Genomic DNA, 22078 nt, shown 5'->3' with positions numbered 1-22078 from the left:
ATCACAATATCTATTCATCACCAGGAAAACCGATGGTCTCTTTGGCTAAACTGTGTTTGAGCGGACTTGGAAGTTAAAAAATGTAACCCGAACAGACATACGGCTACAGCGAGTAAATCGGAAATCCCCATCATCAATGCCTTTCAAAATGAGAGAAACATTCTGGACAGGAGTAGCGTCGGCGGAAGTAATTGCGTTCGCCTTATGCCCGTCCAACCGATTCAGGGACACGAGGTGGATAGGAGCCTTCTTCGAAATACTGCCACCAAGAGATGGTAAAGAAAAAGCAGCAAGAAGACTAGGTCTCCTAGACCGAATAGGGGTTAAAAACATAAAAACATACAACAGAAGGGATTCGCTGGTGGTCACCCACCCAACTACTAACCTCCCGGCGTGTGGCTTAAGTACGGCTGAGCGGACGGGAAGCCCTGTTTTCCACACCCTGTGGTCGTATGTACTCATCTTAATATTTCTAATACTAATATACTTCATTTTTCAACTGTATTCACTGATGTTCGAACGTAACGGTAGTCACTACTACCTCTACGAAACCAATACTAGCCTGAGCTCATAGTGAATACAGGATTTGATCGCTTCTATCAGGGAAGTGCATAACTAGCGTTCCCCCTCACGGCAAGTATATCTATTTTCTCATCCCACGCTCCGAACCCTCACGCATGCTTCGCAGAATCATCTATCGAAGCTTCAATCAACATGGTCGGCCAGGCGTGCGTCCGAGGTACCCCTTCAAATAAGTTGACAGGTGCTGCAGCAGAAGCTGCAGCTAAGGTCAATAAGCTTCTTCTACACGAATTCACTGTGAGAGTCAACAATAACCCTTCTACAGATTTAGAGGAGTTGATACAGTTCAAACTCAAAACCTATCCCCCTCTACGTCAACTTTTTGTAGACTCGGCTGTGGAGGCTGAATCAACGAAGAACACTGAATCCCCGTCTGGTCCTCCACCGGCTGTAAGAGAGGAATTTTTGATCCCTTCGGATGTTGTTGTCATACATCCATTGAGTATGGATGTTACTCGCGCAGCCCAGTCAGTCTCAACTTGCGCTAACGACTCTTCCAAAATCCCGAGCACGATCAGAGGTCTCAATGATCTAATCTTACACAGTGACATACTATGGCATTTTGGATCGACCGCAGTACTAGGCATTACCCCAAACCTGGCTATGAAACTCGGGAACTACATCGATGTGGATCATCTAGCAATGGTAGAAGACATAAAACGCCAAAATTTGCGAGTTCCTATACCGGATACTCACGGTGTGTTGCAGCAAACCGGCACTACTCGGAACTTTGTCTTCATGTCCCGCGTGCCGGGACAACCGCTGGGTTCAATTTGGAAGACGTTGAGCCCCTACCAGAAAGCGTCGGTCCGAGAGCAGCTAAATGCCATCTTCAGTGACCTAAGGTCGCTCCCTTTTACACCATCCGATGAACCTGGTGCAGTGTACGGTGGAGGCACTCCTCGCCGGTGTAAAGATACCAGAAGAGAGACTCGTGTGGCAGACACGCCGATCAGCAATGAGACAGAGTTCAACCATTTCCTGTCATTCAATCCTCGGCGTACTGAAACGAGCCATATCGTGATGATTCGATCATATATGACGACTGGACACAGACTGGTGATGACCCATGCAGATCTTCATCCTCGAAACATCATGGTTACTGTCACCCCTCACTCATCTAGCCCCAACGAAGTCGATGGACAGTGTCTACAGACATCCAAAGCCTTGACCGGTACAGACGACGTGTCATCGGAGCGAATAACAATTACAGGTATAATAGATTGGGAAACGTGTGGTTGGTATCCAGAATACTGGGAGTACCTGAAAGCATTGAACACAATCTTTCCAGGATGCGATTGTGAGGATTGGTGGGAGTACTTGCCAACAACGATCGGGGTTTGGCCTAAGGAGCATGCAGTTGACCTGATGTTAGATAAATGGTGTCGATGACCCGGCAATGGCATTTGGAAAACTGGTAATGGTATGCGCACACGCCAATGAATATAAATGATCTAATTAGGGCGGAGGGGGAAGATAATGGCTTCTATCATCTACTTTTATGCTTGGCTTAACTCTCGGTTTCAGTAAAGGAAGAAGTGCAAAAAAAACCAACAGCAGCGTTTCTAGACCGAAGTAATTCATCGACAAGATGCAGATGTTTCAATGGAGTTCGATTAAACTTTCTGGCGCATCGATTCTAGGGTCGCTTTCGACCCGGGGGCAATATGCAGTAGTCCCGTCTGCTCCATCCCCTCCAAGACTTCCATGATCCATGCCTGGCAGTTCCATGTGGCACTTTCATTATCGACCGGGTGATTTTGAATTATTGACAAAGCCAGGTCTTGTTTACCTGAAGAGATGGTCCCGCAGTACACTGCGTGCTTAATGCGTTTCGATAGTAGAGGATCTCTGAGGATGGGCTCCTCCACGCAGTAGCCGTCCTTGTTGAGCCCAACCTGCAGAATAATAGACTTTGCGTTGGCATCTTTTATCCAAATTGCCCAGTGGCAAGGCGCATCGGTCTCAGCCCTATATATGACCACTGTTATACGACTATTCATATTGTTTGTTCTATAAGGCATTGTCAGTTATGTCTGTCAGAAGTCTTCCCCGGTAGGATGAATCTGACTAACGGAGACATCATTGATTAAAAACGAGAGACACAACATAGGTTTTCCTGTTTCGAAGGAGATGGGGACATGAGGAAGATGTTCATCCAGTTGGAAGGCTGGATTGGCTCATAGATTATGAATTGTGTCGAATGTGAATTGGATCTAAATGGGAATCAGGTTCAGTGTGAATTCGAATTAACGTTATTGAATAATATTATATTCTATTTCAAACATTTCATTCACTCTAGACATCTTTAAGCCCAGACTACTCAGACTATTATCACACTCTTTGATCCTGTGAAAAAACATTTCTCGCAGTGCATCAGGTCATTGCACGGACACAGTGCATATCACAAGCGATGAATCATAGAGCTGTTGCGAGCTATCTTGATCTAGGCTGATTCTAGGTTTGAAATCGACCTACGGAGCAACTAACTAGTGGATGTGAGAATGAACAACTTCTCCCCGCCAACCCCCGCACGTCCTTTCTTCACGTCTTCCACACCACATCATCTCAACTTTCATCAATAACATAACATCCGTTTCCGAGTACAAACCTACATCATGAATGCAAACTTCCCAGAGCCACACATCCACCTCCCGCAAGACCCTCACACCCACACAGCCATCCTCCTTCACGGCCGCGGCAGCAACGGGCCCGAATCCGCCGAGGAACTGTTTTCCTCTTCGACATCGGCGGGTCAAAATCTTCCCTCCCATCTCCCAACCTGGCGCTGGGTATTTCCCACCTCCAAAGACCTCTGGAACGATCGCTTCCAGGAGGAGCTATGTGCCTGGTTCGATGCGTATTCTCTAGATGATATCACTGAGCGCCGGGAATCACAAGTTCCTGGATTGCGGGAATCTGTCTCTTATGTTCTTGATGTCTTGGGAAAAGAGTTGGAGCTTCTTAATGGCAAGACCACACATGTGTATCTAGGTGGGATTAGTCAGGGCATGGCAACCGCAATGTGGACTTGGTTTTGCGCGAGTAGCAAGGTGCAAGGGAGTTTGGGGGGAGTCTTGGGCTTTTGTGGATGGATGCCGTTTGCGGAGAGGTTTGAGTATGGGGATTTGGATCGAGGGGGGCGGCTGGTTGAGTTTTGTTCGGAGGTTGTGGGGTTTCTGCGGGTGAGGATATGAGATTTTTGAATACGCCGGTACTTTTGGTCCATGGGACAGATTATCCGATGGTTACTGTGGAGTTGGGGAGGCAGGTGATTGGGATTATGAAGCGGGCGGGGATGGAGGTCGAGTGGTTGGAGTATGTTGGGGCAGAAGGGGATGGGCATTGGATCAAGGCGCCGGAGGGATTTGATGCAATTTTGAAATTTCTACAGTCAGGAAAGTATCGTGTGAAAGGGTAGTAACAGAGTTAGATCTTATAGTCGCAGATAAACATTCCTTCATATTGAAATGGATAATGAGAACTAGGAAACAAGTGTATGATACAGTGCAACTGTTCACGTGTAGCCATCCTCACAAATGTCATCAAGCGTCAATTCTCTTCAACCATCGCTCTCTAATCTTTTGATTCATCTGCCTCCAAAGAAGCCTTCTTTAATGCTTTTTCTCGTGCTTTCATGTCCTCAAATTGATCACTAGGAACCTATTCCTCACATCCTACTCCAATAAAATCCTGACACATCCTCATCTGCTCGTTGTCTACATCTTGTGCGCCTGCCAACCTCGGACATTGTTTCTACTCAATTGGTGAATGTACAAATGTATAAAATTGTGCATTGCTGCCATTGATGCCTACTCAGCTGCGCGACCACTCAAAGAGGTTTGATTTGCGAATCAAGTTATCACCCTCCCCCAGATTACTAGCGTGATGAAAGAGGCGTCTCAGTCTACTGTTCAATATCTCAACGTATCGTAGTGTTTTGGATCTACCCCTGAAGTCTGCTTGACATCGTGGTAGTGAGGCTGATGCCTGCGGAATGATTTAGCTTGTTGGTCCTGTTCTTCTGATCCCAGTTCATTGAGGTTACTGTGTAGCGCGAGCTCCTGGAGAGACTCGGACACATCATCGTCGTAGCTCTGTAGGCTATTTAGAATAACCCATCATAGGAAAAGGGGAAGTGTGATGCTGTGCTGCCAGTCATTTAATCCAATAAGGTCCAATCAATTAGAGACATGATGTTGTTCGGTGAAGATCGCGGGGTCGGAAGACTGAGCGATGAAGACCTAGAACTTTAGGAAGAATACTGGGAGCAGTTTCAAGATACTACTTAAGTAATGTGGACGAGATGCGATTGCAGCTCAAAATTGTAAGTCTCCCTCCGAAGGCGCCGGAAGGGCTGAAAAGGGTTTTCCGAATCGGGAAAGGTATGCGATCTCTTTTTTAGCGCCCGCAATAAGAGCTGAAAGGCAGTCTGGGTCTGCGAAGTCTTAGTTACTGACTCAAGTCAATCCCGAATGCTCGTGGCAGCAATACTCACGGGGTCCACCCTCCACCGGTAGATTTACTCTCCTTTCGTACCATATTCTGAACGACGTGTCGGGTCAATGCAGCATCGCCCTTTTGTAGTCGGCAACGAGTCTGTAATGACCACCTTACTACTGTCAGGCGCGTTAGAGCAATAATAGAAACCGCCACTTGCTAAAACTGCAGTGGAAATAGTTGTGACTTGATTCCCACAATGTGAGTGATGAGTTTCATTCTCTGTTTTGGGGATAGATTGAACCATGCATTGCCCAGGCTCCGCCCCTTAACAAGCTCCATAAAATTGTACTCCGTTCCCGCGGGATTGTCAGCACTAGCGGAATTACCATAGACCTCTGGAACGGGTATTCCATGCGAACGGAGATACTCCACAGTAGCCACTTCGCTTGCAATGACCAATTAGTTAGTTAACTAACTAGTGACTGTGGCTGAGTCACTGGATATGGGATGCGGGCTACAGATTTACAATTGTCCCCCATGGTGATCGGGAAGATCCTATTGAAGCCTCCCTCGGCAAGCTTTGTAAAGCCGATCACATCTTCCTGTTTCTAATGATTTGATGAATCTTCTAAGCGCTTGAGCTCTGGGACACTAAAGTTCCGCTTCCTCTCTTCTAGTCGCATGCGCTCACTGTGACTATACATGCCAGTCAGTCAAATTATTGCGAATTGTCAACAGTGCGCCTGGAACATACATGCAACGCCCAGTAGTTGAACAGGTCGTAAATTGAAGGAGTAGAGCTGGTAAAATGATAGACTCTAGAATGGCTTATCTTTTATTGCAACATTATGGGGCAAAATAGCCTGACGTGGGGGCCAAAATCCACTTTTTCCTATGCTTTGATCTGGGGAGGATGTCGCCAGTCATGTTTACGGTGAGGATTAGTTAACAACGATACATTCTGCATCTTAGTCAATAATTCATGCGGCCGTAAACCAATGCGGGAGTAACTAGGGGTCTGCCTCAAAAAGTAAAGATGATGGTGAAACTGTGCACGGATGGTGGACTGGGTGGTCAGACGCAACTCAGCCTTAGGATTAAGATTTCCAGAACAACGGAAGTTGGAAAACGTAGTTCTTGCCCTAATTCCAACTTTGATTGGCCTGTTCGGGTAGTTTACTGCATCTACTATTGGCCTGTTCGGATAACTCTGAGCACGGTCCTCATGAGCTGTCAAGGCCTACCTTCTTGGTTATAGGTAATAATGGTTGGTAGGATACCTACCTCTGACTCAACAGCACCAAAGACAAGATAAAGAATAATATGGATGTAGCATCTTATGATATAACTGAAATATAATTATTTGTATTTCGTCTTATATATTTGTAGATCCAACAAGGTATCCTCTCTCAACACCTAAAAAAACAACAGGTATCACTTTCGCGCTGCGTTTAAAACAAAAAACAGGTAAAGAAGATATACACGTGCGTAATCATGCTCAGAACAAAAAGAGTCGCTGCAGTTCACTGCAGAACTCGACACATTACGCGACCTCAGCCTTCGGCTCAGAGTCCAACTGGGCCGGGGTCAGGCGCACAAAGTCAGGCTCAAGCACAGCCGACATGCCCAAAATCATTGTGATAGCCATGGCAACAATCTCTTCCAGCACATCCATGACCAGGTAGATGGTGGGGCTTCCATTAGTGCTGATAATGGAGAACCGCTCGATAGTGGTGAAGTCGCCGATCGCTGCGTAGACAACGCGGACGAGGATGAAAGGAGTAGAGAGGATGATGGCGAGGAACAACTTCTTCTGGAAGGCCTTCAGGTGACCCATCTGGAGGTACATGAAAGCGGCTAGCAGATGATAGACCACGAATAGAGCGATAAAAATAGCCATGGATGCTTTGACGATGTTGCTTGGCTGGTAGCTGCCTCCGTCGTCACTTGCGGTACTGACTCCCGCAATACCGATGATGAGACCGATGATACCGACGATAGACACAATGTTGAGCCATTTGACGGGCACCACTTGATTGACATCACTGATAGAATTGTTAGCGTCATGTGTATCTCTGCGACTTGTCCGAGGGGACTCACATTTGTCTGAGGACTCCGACATAGGTCAACAACAGAGGTGCGAGACCAATCAACTCGCATACTGCAATGGCAATCTCGACATCTTTGGAATCATGGTTGATTGACAACAGCGACGCGATACTACCGGCGATTCGAATGAGAGAGAGCGTAACAGGTTATCGCCAGATCTTGCTTCCAACCCTCAAGCCAGCCCGGCTCCATATAAAGATTGCAGCGCCGAGGATGAAGGGGTAAACAACAAGTTGCAGAATAGCAATACCATCACGATAGGTAACAGTGCCCATTGTTACTGTAGTTGTTGTTATAGATGATAAAAAGGTGTGGTACTGGTACAGATGAAGTGACAAGAAGAGGAAGAGTGGATAGGAAAATGAATTCTGTCTTGAATCTGAGAGACATGATTCCTGTCTCTCTTTATATTGCTGAAGATGCTGTGGAGCGTCATAACCTAAAGAGACACAGCCTTGTCGAAGAGATTGTTTGTTATACTTCAGACCTGATGAAATTGTCCCTGGTTGGTTGAGCATCTACACTACCGGATAAGGAATAGCGCGAGCGGGAAGGGAAGATAAAGTCAAGTGGAATTCCAGCTGAAACTCGGTTCACACAAGCAGAAAGTCCAGTCCGGAACCATGGCTGCGCCCCAGCTACGAGTCAAGCGCCCTCACTGGCCGTGGGTCTACCCGCATTCCTCCCTTTCTTTCAGCCGCTAAGACGCCACGGCTGGCAATGCGGTGAACCCAGTGACGATCGTCTGCCTTTTCCTCCCAAAGCCCACAACAAGATGCCGTCGTCAAAATCTAGTAAGTGGGGGCGATTTGGGTATCGGAGGAGGCTGAGTCACTGCATCGTGGGTCGCTAGATTGTGTTCAGGATTGCCCAAAGAGTAGTAGTGCACGTGGCAAGGCATAGACACACAGCGCGGGGCGAGACAAGGCTGGCTAGAGGAGGAGAGCTGAGCTTGTCCAAGGGTTAAGCTCTTCAACGAAAACTGCTTAACCGACTTTAAGCCTCCTTTAGTTACCCGCGGTTAGTTAGTCAGCCTCAGCCCGGGGAGGAGGTTCTTTAACCTCATCACAATCCGCGGGGTTTCCCCTCTTGACCCCTTGTCAACGTATCCTTACGGCGCAGACAGCGAGAAATGGCATCGGAAAAGGCGCCTCGCCCAAGAGCCTCCCGCAATTGTGGAAACTGTCGGGCTGTGAAGCGACGCGTGGGTGTTCCTTTCTTTTATTTTTTTTTTCTTGCTACATTTCTTTTCTCATTTTTCGCGGCCAAATAAATGCTGACAGGGGCCGATCTCGGCTCAGTGCGACCAGCAGATACCCCACTGTGGACAATGTATCCGCATGCGAGAAAAATGTCCGGGCTATCGCGATGAATGGGAACTTGTTTTTCGCGACCAGACCGACAAGACCATCAAGCGATCTAAAGAGAAGCGAGCAAAACGCAATGGCTCGAAAACCTCAAGCCGCACCCCTTCACCACCCACCCCTGGCTTAGGGCCCAGCCTGGATGAGATCGGTGTCAACTATTTCCTTCACAACTTTGTCATTAACAACCAGACTCCCTCACGTGGATTTTTCAACTATATCCCCGCGGTTTACAATGCCGAGGCGGAGCATTACACACTGGTGACCAGCATGGCGGCGGTGGGCCTCGTGGCACTGGCCAATTCCAATCAACAACCCGAGCTGGCTCGGCACGCACGCATCAAATACTCCGAGGCAATTGCGAATGTTAACACGGCATTGGCGTCACCTGTTGATTCTGTCAAAGACAGCACCCTGATGTCTGTCATCTCGCTGGGGGTATTTGAGCACGTCTCCAATTTCCAGTCGTGGGTGCGACATGTCCGAGGAGCTGCCGCACTGGTGGTTCTCCGCGGCAAGAGCCAATTCACTAGTACAGCCGCAACACTCATGTTCAACCAAGTACGCGCAGACACGGTGATCACTTGTCTACACGCCAATCAACCGTTTCCGGAGGACTTGCTGGCGCTGCAGGGAGAGGCATCCAAGCACGCCGATGCTTATAGTCCATTCTGGCTCCTCGGAGTATCAGCTACCAAGTGTGTAAACCTCCTTTACAGCGTCACACAAAACAAATCGAAAGTCTCGTGGTCAGAAAAGCTGGAAGAGGCGATTATCCTTCAGGAAGAGTTTCGGCGCGTCTTTGAAATTATCAGCCTAGCAGACCCCTACACAACAATCTATGAGCCAACAGCAGACCCCGAAGTCTTTCACGAGGGTCGATTCGACGTCTACCAATCCACCTGGGCGATACGAGTCTGGAACAATGCACGTTGTATCCGAATGATCGTCTCCGAGATTCTATATTCCATTTTGATGAAGGTTTTGGCCACCGAACTTCCTTCAGCGGTGCGAATGACCCTGGAAACGAAGTACCAAGAGACAGTACAAATCATGACAAGTCTCGGGGAGGACATGCTGGCTACCGTTCCACAGATGCTCGGTTATGTATCGCTCGTATCTGGGCAACATGTCTCTTATAATTTGACGTCAACTGCCAGCGTGCCGGGCGGTTATTCTTTGATCTGGACCCTCTATATGGTTGGAAAGTCACCCGTCACCAAACGTAAATCCAGAAAGTGGGTAATCCGCCGTCTTCAAGACATTGGGCGAGGCGCAGGCTTCGCAATGGCCCTACAACTCCTAGAGGGTGTTATGAAGATTGATCAACTCAGCGAAGCGTCAGTCCAGCGATCTGGGCCGTATTTTGAGCCCACTCGCTTATGAGTGACAAGATCAATCAATGATCTGTTATGGATGCGTGTCCACACGTGATATCACTCCCCCGGCGACAGCCTTTACTTTCTGAGGCTTCGTAACTTATGCCTGGCGCATACTTCACATGGCCACAATGCAAATGGTTTGTTTGTTCCATGGTATATATTGTCTGTGCACATAGGAATGAATGATTTCAAAAATGAAATGCAAAAACATACAACAGAAGGGATTCGCTGGTGGTCACCCACCCAACTACTAACCTCCCGGCGTGTGGCTTAAGTACGGCTGAGCGGACGGGAAGCCCTGTTTTCCACACCCTATGGTCGTATGTGCTTAGAGTAACTTTTAAAAGGGTTATATGCTCTTTTTTCCCTGTTACTAACTCATGTTTGACCCTGCAATCACCACAACAGACCACGGTGGAGACAACGGGATCAAAGACCCACATATTGCTGCTGAAAGCAAGATCACATTGGTCGCTCTACACTGATGATAAATTTACTGCCTCGTATCAGTCTTCATCTCTAGTCCAGCGATTACACAGGATACCATGGAACGCTGAACCTTATCTTATCAAGGGTGGTTGATATCTCCAGCAGAAACGGCAAGTGGCTCCGCGGGATTTTCCAATCCGGCAAGTCTTGCTGCAGCTCGCATTCCTCCACTGCTGCAGGCTGGAGTATAATCCGTAGGCTGTGTTTACCCTGGGCTTCACTTATCAGACTAGGTGACATTACGGAATATGGGATGTATTCGGGATACTAAGATGCCCACAAGTTATTCCGTGTGCTACAGAGCGTGAACAACGGTGAAGGAAAGCATGAACACCACCCAATGTAACGGCCTATGCTACAGAAATGCCTCTCAATTCTCAACTCATCAATTGCATATATCCATAAAGACTGAACGTTACTTAGTTATCATTATCGGCACAAGACCAAGCAGAGGATCCTCCGGTCTCCTGGTAAGACTGTATAATGCTCACTACCGAAGCATAAGTGCCCCCGATCGTCAAGAAGAACCCAGTTAGGATTATAAACACACACCAGGCCACACATAGATACCACTTCATGGACTTCTCTCGCTTGCCGGGTCCCCAGTTATCGTACAGCCACATAAACCCCATAGGCTGAAAACATAATGATGTGGCCAGAAGAGCTCCGACAAGTGATACAAGATCACTGAATACGGGAATGCTGCTGGCGACAATGTACGCGATTGTAGTTATACTGAAAGTAGAGCCTATCCAGGTGATCCAATGCGTTGGGGTCGGCTCAGTAAGGTGTCTAGAGCCCCGGAGAATGCGCATGAAGATGTGTTTAGACGGTAACTGTATATGGTCGGGGGCCTTAGATGGGTATTCAATCAGGGACTAAAATGGGATGAAGACTCACGTGAAGAAATAGGACCGCAGAAACACACAACCCTGGTAGCGCAAAACCATAACTAATATTTTTGAGCAAGGGTCCAGCAGAGCCAAGAGCTGGTGAGGCTACATGGGAACCACAGTAGTAGTATACAACTGTTCCGACCACTATGTAGATTGCCGTGACAATAACTTGGCATATAGTGAGGGATCTAGTGAAGAGATGCGGATCACGCATTTCGGAGACGACGTTAAAGAATGCTGGGGCCCCGGCGTAGGCTAAAGTTATCGTGGACACGGCAGTCATGGCCTCAACAAAGCTTGGGCTGCCGAAGAGCTTATAGTCGGATTCTGGGATGACACCTGCAGTCATGGGTGCATGGCCCTGGACCCCGACACCGATCGTTACAATAAATACTAGGCAATGGTTAGACCAAATCCAAGTCCGCATCTGCAAAAACACACTTGCCTGCAATGATAACGCACGATACACCTATCCAGGCGAGCCAGCTTATACGGGCAAGAGTCTGGATACTAGAGAAGGCAAAGCCAATAATGGCTGCAACAGCCACAAAAATGGCAGTGCATGCTGCATGATCAGAGAGCGCATTAAAGGCGATCGAGATACTCAAGAGAGCAGATCCACCAGTGAAGATATAGTCTTGCAGTAGGTCAGGATACAAGCCAGATTAACTTATTAAGCACCATAATCACTCACATAGGATATAAGCCCCGCCGAACAGCTCGTATCCAGCTCGCCCAAGGAGCATCTTTCCAACATCGCCTATGCCATAGACCTCACGATGGCGTATTTTGAACACGCCCACCATCCAATTCGACCAGGTTGTCGTGGCTGCAATTGCAAGCAGAACAATAACTCCAGGTATTATCCCAAGAATGTCGAAACAGCTGGGTATCGTGAGAACTCCAAGGCCAATTTGCACTTTCAACATAAGGGCAACGGTTCCTATACAGCTCACCTGGGCTTCGTTAGTACAGGCTAGCTTTTCGGAGACACTATGAGGGAGCTCACGTTACGATAATTGGTATCTCCTTCGCGAATTTCACCGAATACCGCATCATCCTGGATCGGTTCCAAGAAGGAGAGCTCGCCAGCTTGTGACTCCGCTGATAGGATGTCTTCCGGACTATTGTCAAGACTTAATTGTTTCTTCATGGCAGGCTGAGTTTTGGCATATAAGAGCACAAGAGTCAGAATGGTAGAATCTGAGAATTGGCTGTCCAATATTTATCGGGCGCGCTCCTAGGCATAGTCCAGTCCTGGCACAACCCTATAGAACCATAGATTACGCTGTAACAGCCTTCAGGGCATCGGATACGAAAATGCGGGGAAACAGATCAATAAGGCAGCTTGTTCCGCGAAAACAGAAAGATAGTTTTGTGGGGCACAATTGATAGTTCATATCAAGCGGAACCACCTTCCATACTTTATCCCGCATCTCCCCCGCGTTCCAGATATGGCCTCGACAACTTATTCGTCAGAAAATGATATCAATCACTAATACAACGCTATGTCTATAGAATCTCTTTATCAGAAAGTCTTACTGGCAGGTCGATCGCCCAGCTTTGCGCCACTCTTCACTCGATCGTGCTGAATACCCTTTCAGCACGTTTCATTGCCCAGCACTGCCCCTTTACGATGAATCAGTACGGACAGGAGGACCAAAGACAAGGATAATTCACCCGGACTGTATGGCAGGCTGTTTATAACTACTCTTCTATCCAGGAAAGTGCATCTTACGGAAACTTCGAATTGTGCAGGTTGATGAATTATGCGCTCTACATACTGCTCAGACACTTCGATATAGAAGAAGAAAAGAATAAACCTATTGAAAACACGGAGACCTCTTTGTTCGTACGTTCTTTTAAAGGCGTCTTTATATTGTGGGCAATCACACACTATGGGGCCGCGTTATATAAATGGACTACCTCGGTTATAGTCTAATGAAGCGCAAACGGTGACCTCACTCTGCCCATCTCCTTCGAAAGCCTAGCCACAAATTACCGGGTGGGGATACCCATTCTAATGACTGTTCAAACAGAAGCTGAGCAATGGTCCACTTCCAAAGAATAGACGTCAACCAGCACCAGAATTAGGCAGCAAAAATCATGGAAACTAGCATATAATTTGTATATAACGGAATTCAAGTACATACGACCACAGGGTGTGGAAAACAGGGCTTCCCGTCCGCTCAGCCATACTTAAGCCACACGCCGGGAGGTTAGTAGTTGGGTGGGTGACCACCAGCGAATCCCTTCTGTTGTATGTTTTTGCATTTCATTTTTAATCTCCATGTCTTTCGGGGCTTAGTGCTCATTCATGCCGGTTTGTCTTCCACCCTGCTCGCTCCCTGTCTTGCCCCCCACCCCCCGGAACGCCCAAATCATTACTGAAATTCAGTACAACGCACTCAATCGACCAACCTTCAAGCAGCCAGATCGTTCTTCAATTTCAGAATTATCACTACTAGTGGGAGATTTCAAGGCCACATCTACAAGATTACTTAACGCAATATTGTTACCTCTCCAAGAAGACCATTGGCTAGACCGCATAGCCTCAAGTCAATTAGAGCTACTGGTAAAACAATCGAGTAAAATTGTACTACCCAATAATAATAAGATATTAATCGTGAATAACAGTAAAAACGGACTAGAATGAAGTAGAGGAGTTGGTATTCAATATAATAGAATCAGGTTGCACTAAAGAAAAGTTACCTCTGCATTCGCATTAAATAAAGGGGAAACCCTCGAAAAATTGGTAGAAAACCTGCACTGAGGATTGCTGTATCAAAGAAAGTGAAATCCCTTGTCAACTTGCTCTTCCGGGATAGCAACATACTTCTGTGCCTTTCATACAAATCCTTAAGTAAAAGAGTCCTGTTAGAGGCTGTGCCAACTGATCAAGGTCAGCAAATGTACGTACATGAGCATTACAAAGTGATTACCCATTTTACATTGCCAATGGTAGATATTTTTTGGTCATTCTCTTGGTGTACATCGCCCTCAATTTTGGGTCCGTTCTCAAAAGCAATTGAAAGTTCTTATCACCGAAGTGGCCATCATTGCCTCGTGTGCCAGTGAGTTCATCTTCTGAATTGTAAGACAATTTGCCTTGCGCTTTTCCATGGCCTGGAAATGATGACTCCGAAGTCGGAAATGCTCTGTGTGAGATGAGCTTTCTAGCATAACTGGTGATGTGGTAGAAGAAGTGATAAGAGAAGGATCAAATGGTTGTGTTCTTTATCCAACACAGAAAGAAAGCTTCGGGCACCCCAGACAACTACCATGACTTTGATCCGCCTTCACTGTGATCAGTTCACGGAAATGCCGGCTTCAGCTTAAGACTCGAGGATGGCAATTTAGGATGGTACTTTCTGTCATTCCCGACACCCCATTCCCGAATAATTGCCCTGTCTTGTACATCACAAGACGCATCCTTGCAGCTGCTTATGATTCATCCAGTGGCATGCCGTAGTTGACTATCCCTGCAGAGAGGCCGCAAATGATCAAGCCAAAGTGAAGCATAAATAGCCTGAAAACTGGGTCCTTCCGATCGGCTATTACATAAAGCATCCATTTTCCTATCCTCTAAGCTATGCGTCTTACAATATGGTAGCCTAGTCGTAGTGTTGCAGTGACTTATCTTACTACATATGATCTAGAACTAGGTGAGTTCTCTCACATATTCGTAGATACACCTTTAATATCAAGATATAGCATCTGGTGATTGTATATCTTCAAGAACGTAATAGTATATTAGGGTAAGGTTACCAACCACGGGTATTCAGGTGGCGTGAGAATACGCATGACAGGGATTCAACGTGGGCTCCTGACTGTGGAATTCGTTTGCGAAGCATGTGATCAATGTGTGATGTGCTCAGCTAGACTATGAGTATTGACATGCAATGAATCGGAATAGTCAGGGTGCAGATTTCCGTTAGTTACTCTGTGTCAGTAGTATAGTGGAGAGGTGCGATCTGAACAATCTCGGGTTGCCTAGGGTCATGTTTTATACAAACAAGTAGAACGCCCCCTCCCCGGAGAATCGCAGGCCATTGTGTGGAAACCAAGGTCCAGAATGGCTCTGAACTATATCTCTGTCTTACCAAATATACCGATAAATCACCTGCTCTTTTCGGTAAATGTATGTGAGTGATAGCAGCTTACATCTCGAGAGTTAATTGACAGTGACAGTCAGTTAACACTTGATAACGGAAGCAGGGATAACCCAGCGCGCGAAATTATACAGACATATCAAATCATTCATGACAGCGTGTATCAAAGCTATGATTGTCCTATACAACCAGTGAAAATTGCAGTCAAGATAAGGTAATTCACACATTGAAACTGAAATTTCTCAGTCAGTTCTTGGCTCATGACATTTCGCTGGCGAAGGACTGGCGCTCTTCCTTTATATCAACCCTAAATGTAAACGCACACTTTTATATAAGCATAATTCCTTTTGCGCGCTAAGAGGTGACTTAGCTACTATCTATAGACCAATAAGCGGCAATTAGGTTGTCTCCGTATGATCTTATGAATTACGCGAATGGGCCTGCTCCACTCTCAACAATTGACAGGGAGGGCGTCCCACTCGCCGGTACCTTGCATTACTTTGTTTTCGCCTAGAACTAGTTCTGTGTTTCATAGCTCTATGATATTCCGATTGAATGAGAGATCCCTCAGCCCTAGACGCTATCCAATGTGTTCCCTGCGTGGCAACATCAGCTCGGGACTAATTCACAGCAGTATACGAAGTCCAGTTTCGTGGCGATGGAGACTGATTTTAAAATGTAGCTCAAAAGTCATTCAGCACTCGAGAATATATTTCGATCGTAGAACAGTGGTCCATAGTAAGTTCGCGTGCCGAAGAGGGGGGTTCAAGCCTCTTCTCGTCTGTGCCAAAATAGCCGATGAGATCTCAAGCCCAATGTCACTCACATTGTGACATGGGCGTGCGTGGATCTCCATGGGGAAGTGTGAGCCGGCAGGCACAAACATAGCTACTTGTAACAGCCGTTCTTCGCGAAGTTGACGAGTTCTTATGTCCGAGACAGCGTGATATCTTGACGTATTGCACCCTTCATCTCTCAACAGGCTTGCGAAACAACACTAGATGGCCATCGTAGTGACAACGCGTATACAAAAAACAGCCTATGCTCAAGATAGGCCGCAGTGGAGGTCAAGTTGAGCAATTTCTTCCCCGTAAATAGACAGCGTTGTGGTGAAGATCAACCAGACTTTGTTGCCGGAATCGGCCTGGCCATACCCGATTTGGGGTGAGTTTGCGAGAATCCGCGCGGGAGCTCGGAGGTATCCTTCGCATCCACTCGGATCCACTTCAGGGTTTGTCCAACCCTTTTCCTTCTTGCGGGGAGCCTCGGCCGCATATGCCATTATCAGTAGGCTTCCTGGCGATCATTCGGCGGGGTTGCATCATCACTTTTACCTTCTTTTGTTCAGCACAACCCAGGAAGTCTGCAGCACCCCAGACTGAAACGCGCGGCCAACGTGGGTCCTAATAGAAAATAGTATCCCAACTACGTTGTAGCCTTGTAGGTGCCGAGCCGAGGGTCTCTACACTATCAATCTTCAGTTCCGGCAATCTGCAAGTTCCCAAGGTCAGGGTTCAATTGCCAGGGAGTTGGCCGCGCTGTGATGCTGCTATCTTCAATACTCTTTTTAAATCACAATATGCACATAAGCGTACAAGTTAAAAAGTGCGTACCGAGAATCTACCTCTCTACTATAGATAGACTACACGATAGTAGTCGCAGTATCGAACGTAGTTTGTAGGTCGAGCCCTCTCTGATCGGCAGGGGGTGCGGAGAAAACTATACACGGAAGATTGGCTGCCCTCGGCCTCGGCCTGCAGAACCGGCAGTGTTCTCCGCCACCTCTCCCAGAATGTCTACCGTCCTCATGTATCTGAGACGGGTATTCTTCTCGCAAATTCTCAACGGTCTCGTCGATGCTAGTTTTCCTGTGCGGTCGTCATCGGTTGGCGTAGTCAATCGAAGTCTCCACATGGGTAAACTTCATCCTGTAGAGGTTTTAACACTTTGTCGCACTCAAACCACCTTCGGACTTATCGGAACGGCAGGGCTTGTATCATTCCACTGCTTGAGAGCCATTAAGCTCATTCCATTGTTTCTTCTGGGTGGGTCTCAATTTCCATCCTTGGCCACGCTTGTTGCAGAGGCACCTCAGAATCGAACCTATATATATGCCGATCGCCACCTAGTTTGCTACTCTTTTTCCCTCATCATCATCTCCATCCTTCCTTCCCATTTTCTTTGCATTTTCCGGCATGCCCTCATTCACTACCAAGGGCCTCGCCGCTGTGGCCCTGGGCGCTGCTGCCGCTCAGGCCCAGCTCTGGGATCAGGTCATCCAGACAAACTACGGTCCTGTTAAGGGTTTCAAGTACTTCACCAACGAGACTGTTCTCGAGAAGTTCTTCGGCACCACCGAGTCCAATGTCACCGCTTTTCTGGGTATCCCCTTCGCTGCCGATACTGGCTACCAGAACCGCTGGAAGCCTCCCCAGCCCCGTGAGCCCTGGAATACGACCTTGAACGCCACCTCTTTCGGCCCTGCATGTCCCAGCAACTACGAGACTTATATCAGCGAGGACTGCCTCAGCCTGAACATCTGGACCAATGCTGCCTCGGCTGACGCCAAGCTTCCTGTCATTGTTTGGAACCAGGGTTCCGATGAGACCAGTGATACTGCTTGGTGGTATGGTGGCGGTATGGCCATGAAGGATGTTATCCTTATCTCCTTCAACCGCCGTGACGATGCCTTCGGCTACCTCGCCCTCCCCGAGCTCAACGCTGAGGGTCTTGCTGCCACCGGTCACAACACCTCTGGCAACTATGGTGTCCTGGATCAACTGGAGGTTCTCAAGTGGGTTCAGAAGAACATCGCCAACTTCGGTGGTGACCCTGACCGTGTCATCGTTGCTGGTCAGTCCTTCGGTTCTTCCCAGGTCTACCACGCCGTCAACAGCCCTCTCTTCTCCGGCTACTTCCACGGTGGTATCTCCGAGTCTGGTATCCGCTACCCCTATGACCCCTTGCTTGCCGGTCTGGCTACTTCCTACGTCAACATGTCTACCGCCATTACCCACGGTGAATCCTACAAGAGCGCGCACAACGTCTCCACCCTAGCCGAGCTGCGTGAGCTCTCCATGGAGGACCTCCTCGTCGGTTCTCAGGACCGTGTCAACGGCACCTGGATCTGGTGGGTTACTGCTCTCTCCGCAGGCTACCCCCTGATCTTCAAGCCCGTCCTGGATGACTACGTCCTTCCCTCCACCTACCTTGAGACCCTCATCAACGGCCCTGCCAACGACGTCCCCGTTATCACCGGTAACACCAAGGACGAGTCCGGCGCCTCTACCACCACCGACTACACCGTCCACGAATACCTCAACTACACTTCCCTGAAGTACGGCGACCTCTTCGACCGCTACATCAAGCTCTACCCCACCGACAACAACCAGAGCACCGCCGACCGTTCCTGGAACGCCGCCGCCCGTGATGCCTCCCTCATTGGCTCCTGGGCCTACGCCACCGACTGGTACAAGGCCGCCGAGTCCGACTTCTACACCTACTACTGGACCCACGCTCCCCCGGGCCAGGATCAGGGTGCCTTCCACCAGTCTGAGATCATGTACGCCCTGAACGCTCTCTACGCTAACGCCGACACCTACCCCTTCACCGATGCCGACTACGAGATCGCTGCGAAGATGTCTGCCTACTGGGCTAACTTCGCCAAGACCCTCAACCCTAACCAGGGTGGCTCTTACACTGGCAAGGGCAGCCTGCCCAACTGGGCCCCTAACAGCCCCAACGGCACCCAGATCGTCATGGAGCTGGGTAACTACTTCGGCAATGTTCCCATTGCTCACCCCGACCAGGTTAAGTTCATGATGGACTACTTCCACCAGCAGATTCCTTACTAGATGAGGCTCATGGTGCGCTGCAGCGTGCCGCTTGTGTGCATCTTGCGGAGCAGTGCTCCCGTTTCAATGGACCAGACATAGCTTATATGTCCTGTCCGTCTGTCTGTCTGTCTGTCTGTCAATATTCGACATTCTATGCACTATATTCACTTCTCATCTTCTCGTATTTTGTGATAATACATTTTGTACATGTATCAAAACCTTTTTCTGCTACTTTCCATTCAATGCTCCATGGTACATAGCATAACCGGCTTAGACTACCATAAGACTGCCATAACACATACCTACCGAAGCACTCAAAGCGTCCAAGTAAACTCATCATCTCCCAACTGCCCAAATAACTCATCCAACGACAATTGCTCCAACTCATGCGCATGAACATCTGGTAATAAACCCTCGCCGCCACCACCAACCCCACCCACACCCCTCTCTTCCTGCCCTACCGACGGCTCATCCTCACTAAGCGGATGCATGAACTGCGTTGTAACGCGCATCCTAGCACCGGGAGCTGCCAGCCCGGACGATCCCGGCGTTTCCGTTGGACAGATTTTCGGATCGAGTAGATCCCAGAACAGCGATGGCTGGATAGTGATCGTAGTTCCTTTCGTTATCATTGCACCTTGATGCTCCGAAGATATAGACGGGTTCGTAGTCGCCACAGATGCCGACGCCTGAAGTGCATGGAGGGTCTTAAGCCTATGCGAAACGTGTGGCCAGACCGTTGACATTCGAGTTAATGATCTCTCTGCGATGACGAGATGTCCTCGTGCTTTTTCTCCGATTCCTCTGTCCCGCGCGAACTGGAATATCCATGATATGGACGCAGTAGCTGCTACTAAATGGGCTATTAATGGGTCGTGAAACGGTAGGTCGAAGTTCTCCCAAGCTTGGACGAGTCGAAATACCCATTCAGAGTGAAATAAGGCGTGGTCGACTGTTTGTTGGAGGAAGAGCCGGGACTGGGAGACGCCGCGGTTCCCGCGTAGAATGACGAGGTGGATGAAGGGGTGGTTCTGGATTGCGACGAGAGCATGGCAGAAGATTTGCATCGATATCCAGGAAGTCCAGTATTCCCGGTGAGTAGAGATTTCGGCGCGGGTGCGTTTGGTGAAGGCTACGTTGCGGAGGAGATGGGATTCTGGGAGTTGAGTTTCGTGTTCGTTGCGTCTGTGGTTGAGCTTTGAGTAGGTGGAGGATAGGGACCAGGGGGTTTCTTCGTTGAGGTTAGGATTCGTGCGGATGCTGTGGAGGTAGGAGGCTGTTTCTCCCCAGATGACTATTAGTTGGATGCCGTAGGCGACGATTCCAAGGTCGTTGGTTGGGTCGGTGGTGTCGAAGGGGTCGGTTTGGGTAGGGGATGCGGAAGGGAGCGGGGGTGGGACGGGTACGCTGGGCGGGTAGGGGTATTCGGGGCATGTTGGGATTTGTGGCGGAGATGGGATGGAGAGTTGTGGGGTGAAAATGCTTTCTAGGATGCGTATGCTCCAGTGGCAGCGGGAGATTGTGAGGTCTCTGGTTTCTGTTTGGTTGGTGTTGTTGTGTTGTAGGGTTCGGAATGCTTGGAGTCGGGATGCCATTCCAATTGTCATGCAGGCTTGGGCTTGTTTGCCTTCTATTCGGGGTTTAGAACAGGTCATCAGGTTACTGTGGAAATGCGTACCTTTGATGTGCCGTAGGGCTAGCAAGCACAGCGACTGCAGTACTTCCACTTGTGATACGCCCTCGATGGCCATTTTCACTACTGCCTGTTCGGCGGACTGAGAATAGAATTTCCGAGCTTCTATCTCTCTGCCGTGGTAGAATTCATGACCTGAAAATGGTAGTATAAGCGTTAAGAAACTCCATAGAAGAAAGTCTGGCGCTTTAGCTAAATCCGACTGGAGTGTATGCATGTCGAACAGTGGTAGTGGCTGCAGATGTAGCACTTTTCGGTACACCTCTATAAAGTGCTGCAATGTCTCTGTGGGTGGATGTGGACTTATCTAGTTAGCCAAGATACCGATTTTCGGTGGCACTAGGGCATTTACTTTGTTGGTGAGAAGGTAGACATATCATTAGAATACTCTCGCACGGGAACCTGCCAGTCCAGCTCTCTCTGCGAGGTACTATTGCTCTCAGGAGTCCCCGGTGATGGTTCGCCATTTCTGCTGGAGCGTGCGCTGGCGATATATCAGTCGACTGTACAGGGACATTTATGTAGGGTAAAGGATATGCACACCATAGCGCACCATACAAATCATTGACCTGTGACTCGAGTATCCGTAGCCGATCTTGGGTAGCTCTTCTAGTCTGATATTAGGATTAAGGTCTGTTGTAGCTGCAGGATGGCTCACAGACGCATACGCTTTTGTCACCCTTCCAGATGTGACGCTTGCTCGGTCCCTGAGTGAATAAACACATTGGTGTTTTAATCTTTGGCAGGTTGAGCAAACCGGCCTCTCTCCAGGACATTTTGTTTTTCTGCGTCTGTCATAGAGTCAGCAAGTCTAGCCATTTCGTGACGAACAAGAGACCCTACCGACATGGCTCGCAGGCCTGTCGACTCCGTTCTCGGGGCTCAGACGATCGATCCATGCTATCGGTAAATTGACATTCCGCCATCTACTCTTGCCATTAGCCGGGGAAGTAGCCGATCCATCTCGGCGTCGGGGCAAATTCCGGGCTGCGTTTTGCCGACCACGTGAGCGGAAGTTTTGCCACGTGCTTATCTTTCGGGACTAGTTTATTTCCGGCTAGTGGCGATCTCGCTTGGGTTTCCTTATGCTTGAATATGATCATTTGACTTAGATGGAGGAATGCAACTTTAGTTGAATATGGCTTTAAAGGAACCTGTTCAAGCTCTGTCTT

At 48.4% G+C, this 22078-nt stretch overlaps 9 protein-coding genes across 9 annotated transcripts; 4 read left to right on the top strand and 5 right to left on the bottom strand.

Annotated features, from left to right (window-relative positions):
• Positions 1–714: 714 nt before the first annotated feature.
• On the top strand, positions 715–1974 carry AKAW2_60941A (uncharacterized protein; the record flags this gene model as incomplete). Its single annotated transcript, XM_041693122.1, has 1 exon — positions 715–1974. The coding sequence occupies one exon, from the start codon at positions 715–717 to the stop codon at positions 1972–1974; it is 1260 nt and encodes a 419-aa protein (XP_041546439.1).
• Positions 1975–2198: 224 nt separating this feature from the next.
• AKAW2_60940S (uncharacterized protein) lies at positions 2199–2665 on the bottom strand (the record flags this gene model as incomplete). The annotated part of the gene is made up of 2 exons (XM_041693121.1): positions 2199–2553; positions 2658–2665. The coding sequence occupies 2 exons, from the start codon at positions 2663–2665 to the stop codon at positions 2199–2201; spliced, it is 363 nt and encodes a 120-aa protein (XP_041546438.1).
• A 535-nt stretch (positions 2666–3200) lies between these two features.
• AKAW2_60939A (uncharacterized protein) lies at positions 3201–3779 on the top strand (the record flags this gene model as incomplete). Its single annotated transcript, XM_041693120.1, has 1 exon — positions 3201–3779. The coding sequence occupies one exon, from the start codon at positions 3201–3203 to the stop codon at positions 3777–3779; it is 579 nt and encodes a 192-aa protein (XP_041546437.1).
• A 2789-nt stretch (positions 3780–6568) lies between these two features.
• Positions 6569–7147, bottom strand: AKAW2_60938S (uncharacterized protein; the record flags this gene model as incomplete). Its single annotated transcript, XM_041693119.1, has 1 exon — positions 6569–7147. The coding sequence occupies one exon, from the start codon at positions 7145–7147 to the stop codon at positions 6569–6571; it is 579 nt and encodes a 192-aa protein (XP_041546436.1).
• Positions 7148–8266: 1119 nt separating this feature from the next.
• Positions 8267–9884, top strand: AKAW2_60937A (Zn(II)2Cys6 transcription factor; the record flags this gene model as incomplete). The annotated part of the gene is made up of 2 exons (XM_041693118.1): positions 8267–8338; positions 8436–9884. 2 exons carry the CDS (start codon positions 8267–8269, stop codon positions 9882–9884), a joined length of 1521 nt encoding a protein of 506 aa, XP_041546435.1.
• Positions 9885–11669: 1785 nt separating this feature from the next.
• AKAW2_60936S (uncharacterized protein) lies at positions 11670–12418 on the bottom strand (the record flags this gene model as incomplete). The annotated part of the gene is made up of 3 exons (XM_041693117.1): positions 11670–11902; positions 11960–12221; positions 12275–12418. The coding sequence occupies 3 exons, from the start codon at positions 12416–12418 to the stop codon at positions 11670–11672; spliced, it is 639 nt and encodes a 212-aa protein (XP_041546434.1).
• A 4004-nt stretch (positions 12419–16422) lies between these two features.
• Positions 16423–16659, bottom strand: AKAW2_60935S (uncharacterized protein; the record flags this gene model as incomplete). Its single annotated transcript, XM_041693116.1, has 1 exon — positions 16423–16659. One exon carries the CDS (start codon positions 16657–16659, stop codon positions 16423–16425), a length of 237 nt encoding a protein of 78 aa, XP_041546433.1.
• Positions 16660–17572: 913 nt separating this feature from the next.
• AKAW2_60934A (carboxylesterase/lipase family protein) lies at positions 17573–19231 on the top strand (the record flags this gene model as incomplete). The annotated part of the gene is made up of 1 exon (XM_041693115.1): positions 17573–19231. The coding sequence occupies one exon, from the start codon at positions 17573–17575 to the stop codon at positions 19229–19231; it is 1659 nt and encodes a 552-aa protein (XP_041546432.1).
• A 296-nt stretch (positions 19232–19527) lies between these two features.
• On the bottom strand, positions 19528–21832 carry AKAW2_60933S (Zn(II)2Cys6 transcription factor; the record flags this gene model as incomplete). The annotated part of the gene is made up of 6 exons (XM_041693114.1): positions 19528–20843; positions 20892–21208; positions 21259–21390; positions 21450–21515; positions 21569–21697; positions 21750–21832. The coding sequence occupies 6 exons, from the start codon at positions 21830–21832 to the stop codon at positions 19528–19530; spliced, it is 2043 nt and encodes a 680-aa protein (XP_041546431.1).
• Positions 21833–22078: the final 246 nt, after the last annotated feature.

This window comes from Aspergillus luchuensis, chromosome 6, assembly GCF_016861625.1.
Source record: "Aspergillus luchuensis IFO 4308 DNA, chromosome 6, nearly complete sequence".
NCBI lineage: Eukaryota > Fungi > Ascomycota > Eurotiomycetes > Eurotiales > Aspergillaceae > Aspergillus > Aspergillus luchuensis.
Note: the sequence above shows the minus strand (reverse complement) of the source record. Positions and strands in the feature narration are given on the sequence as shown.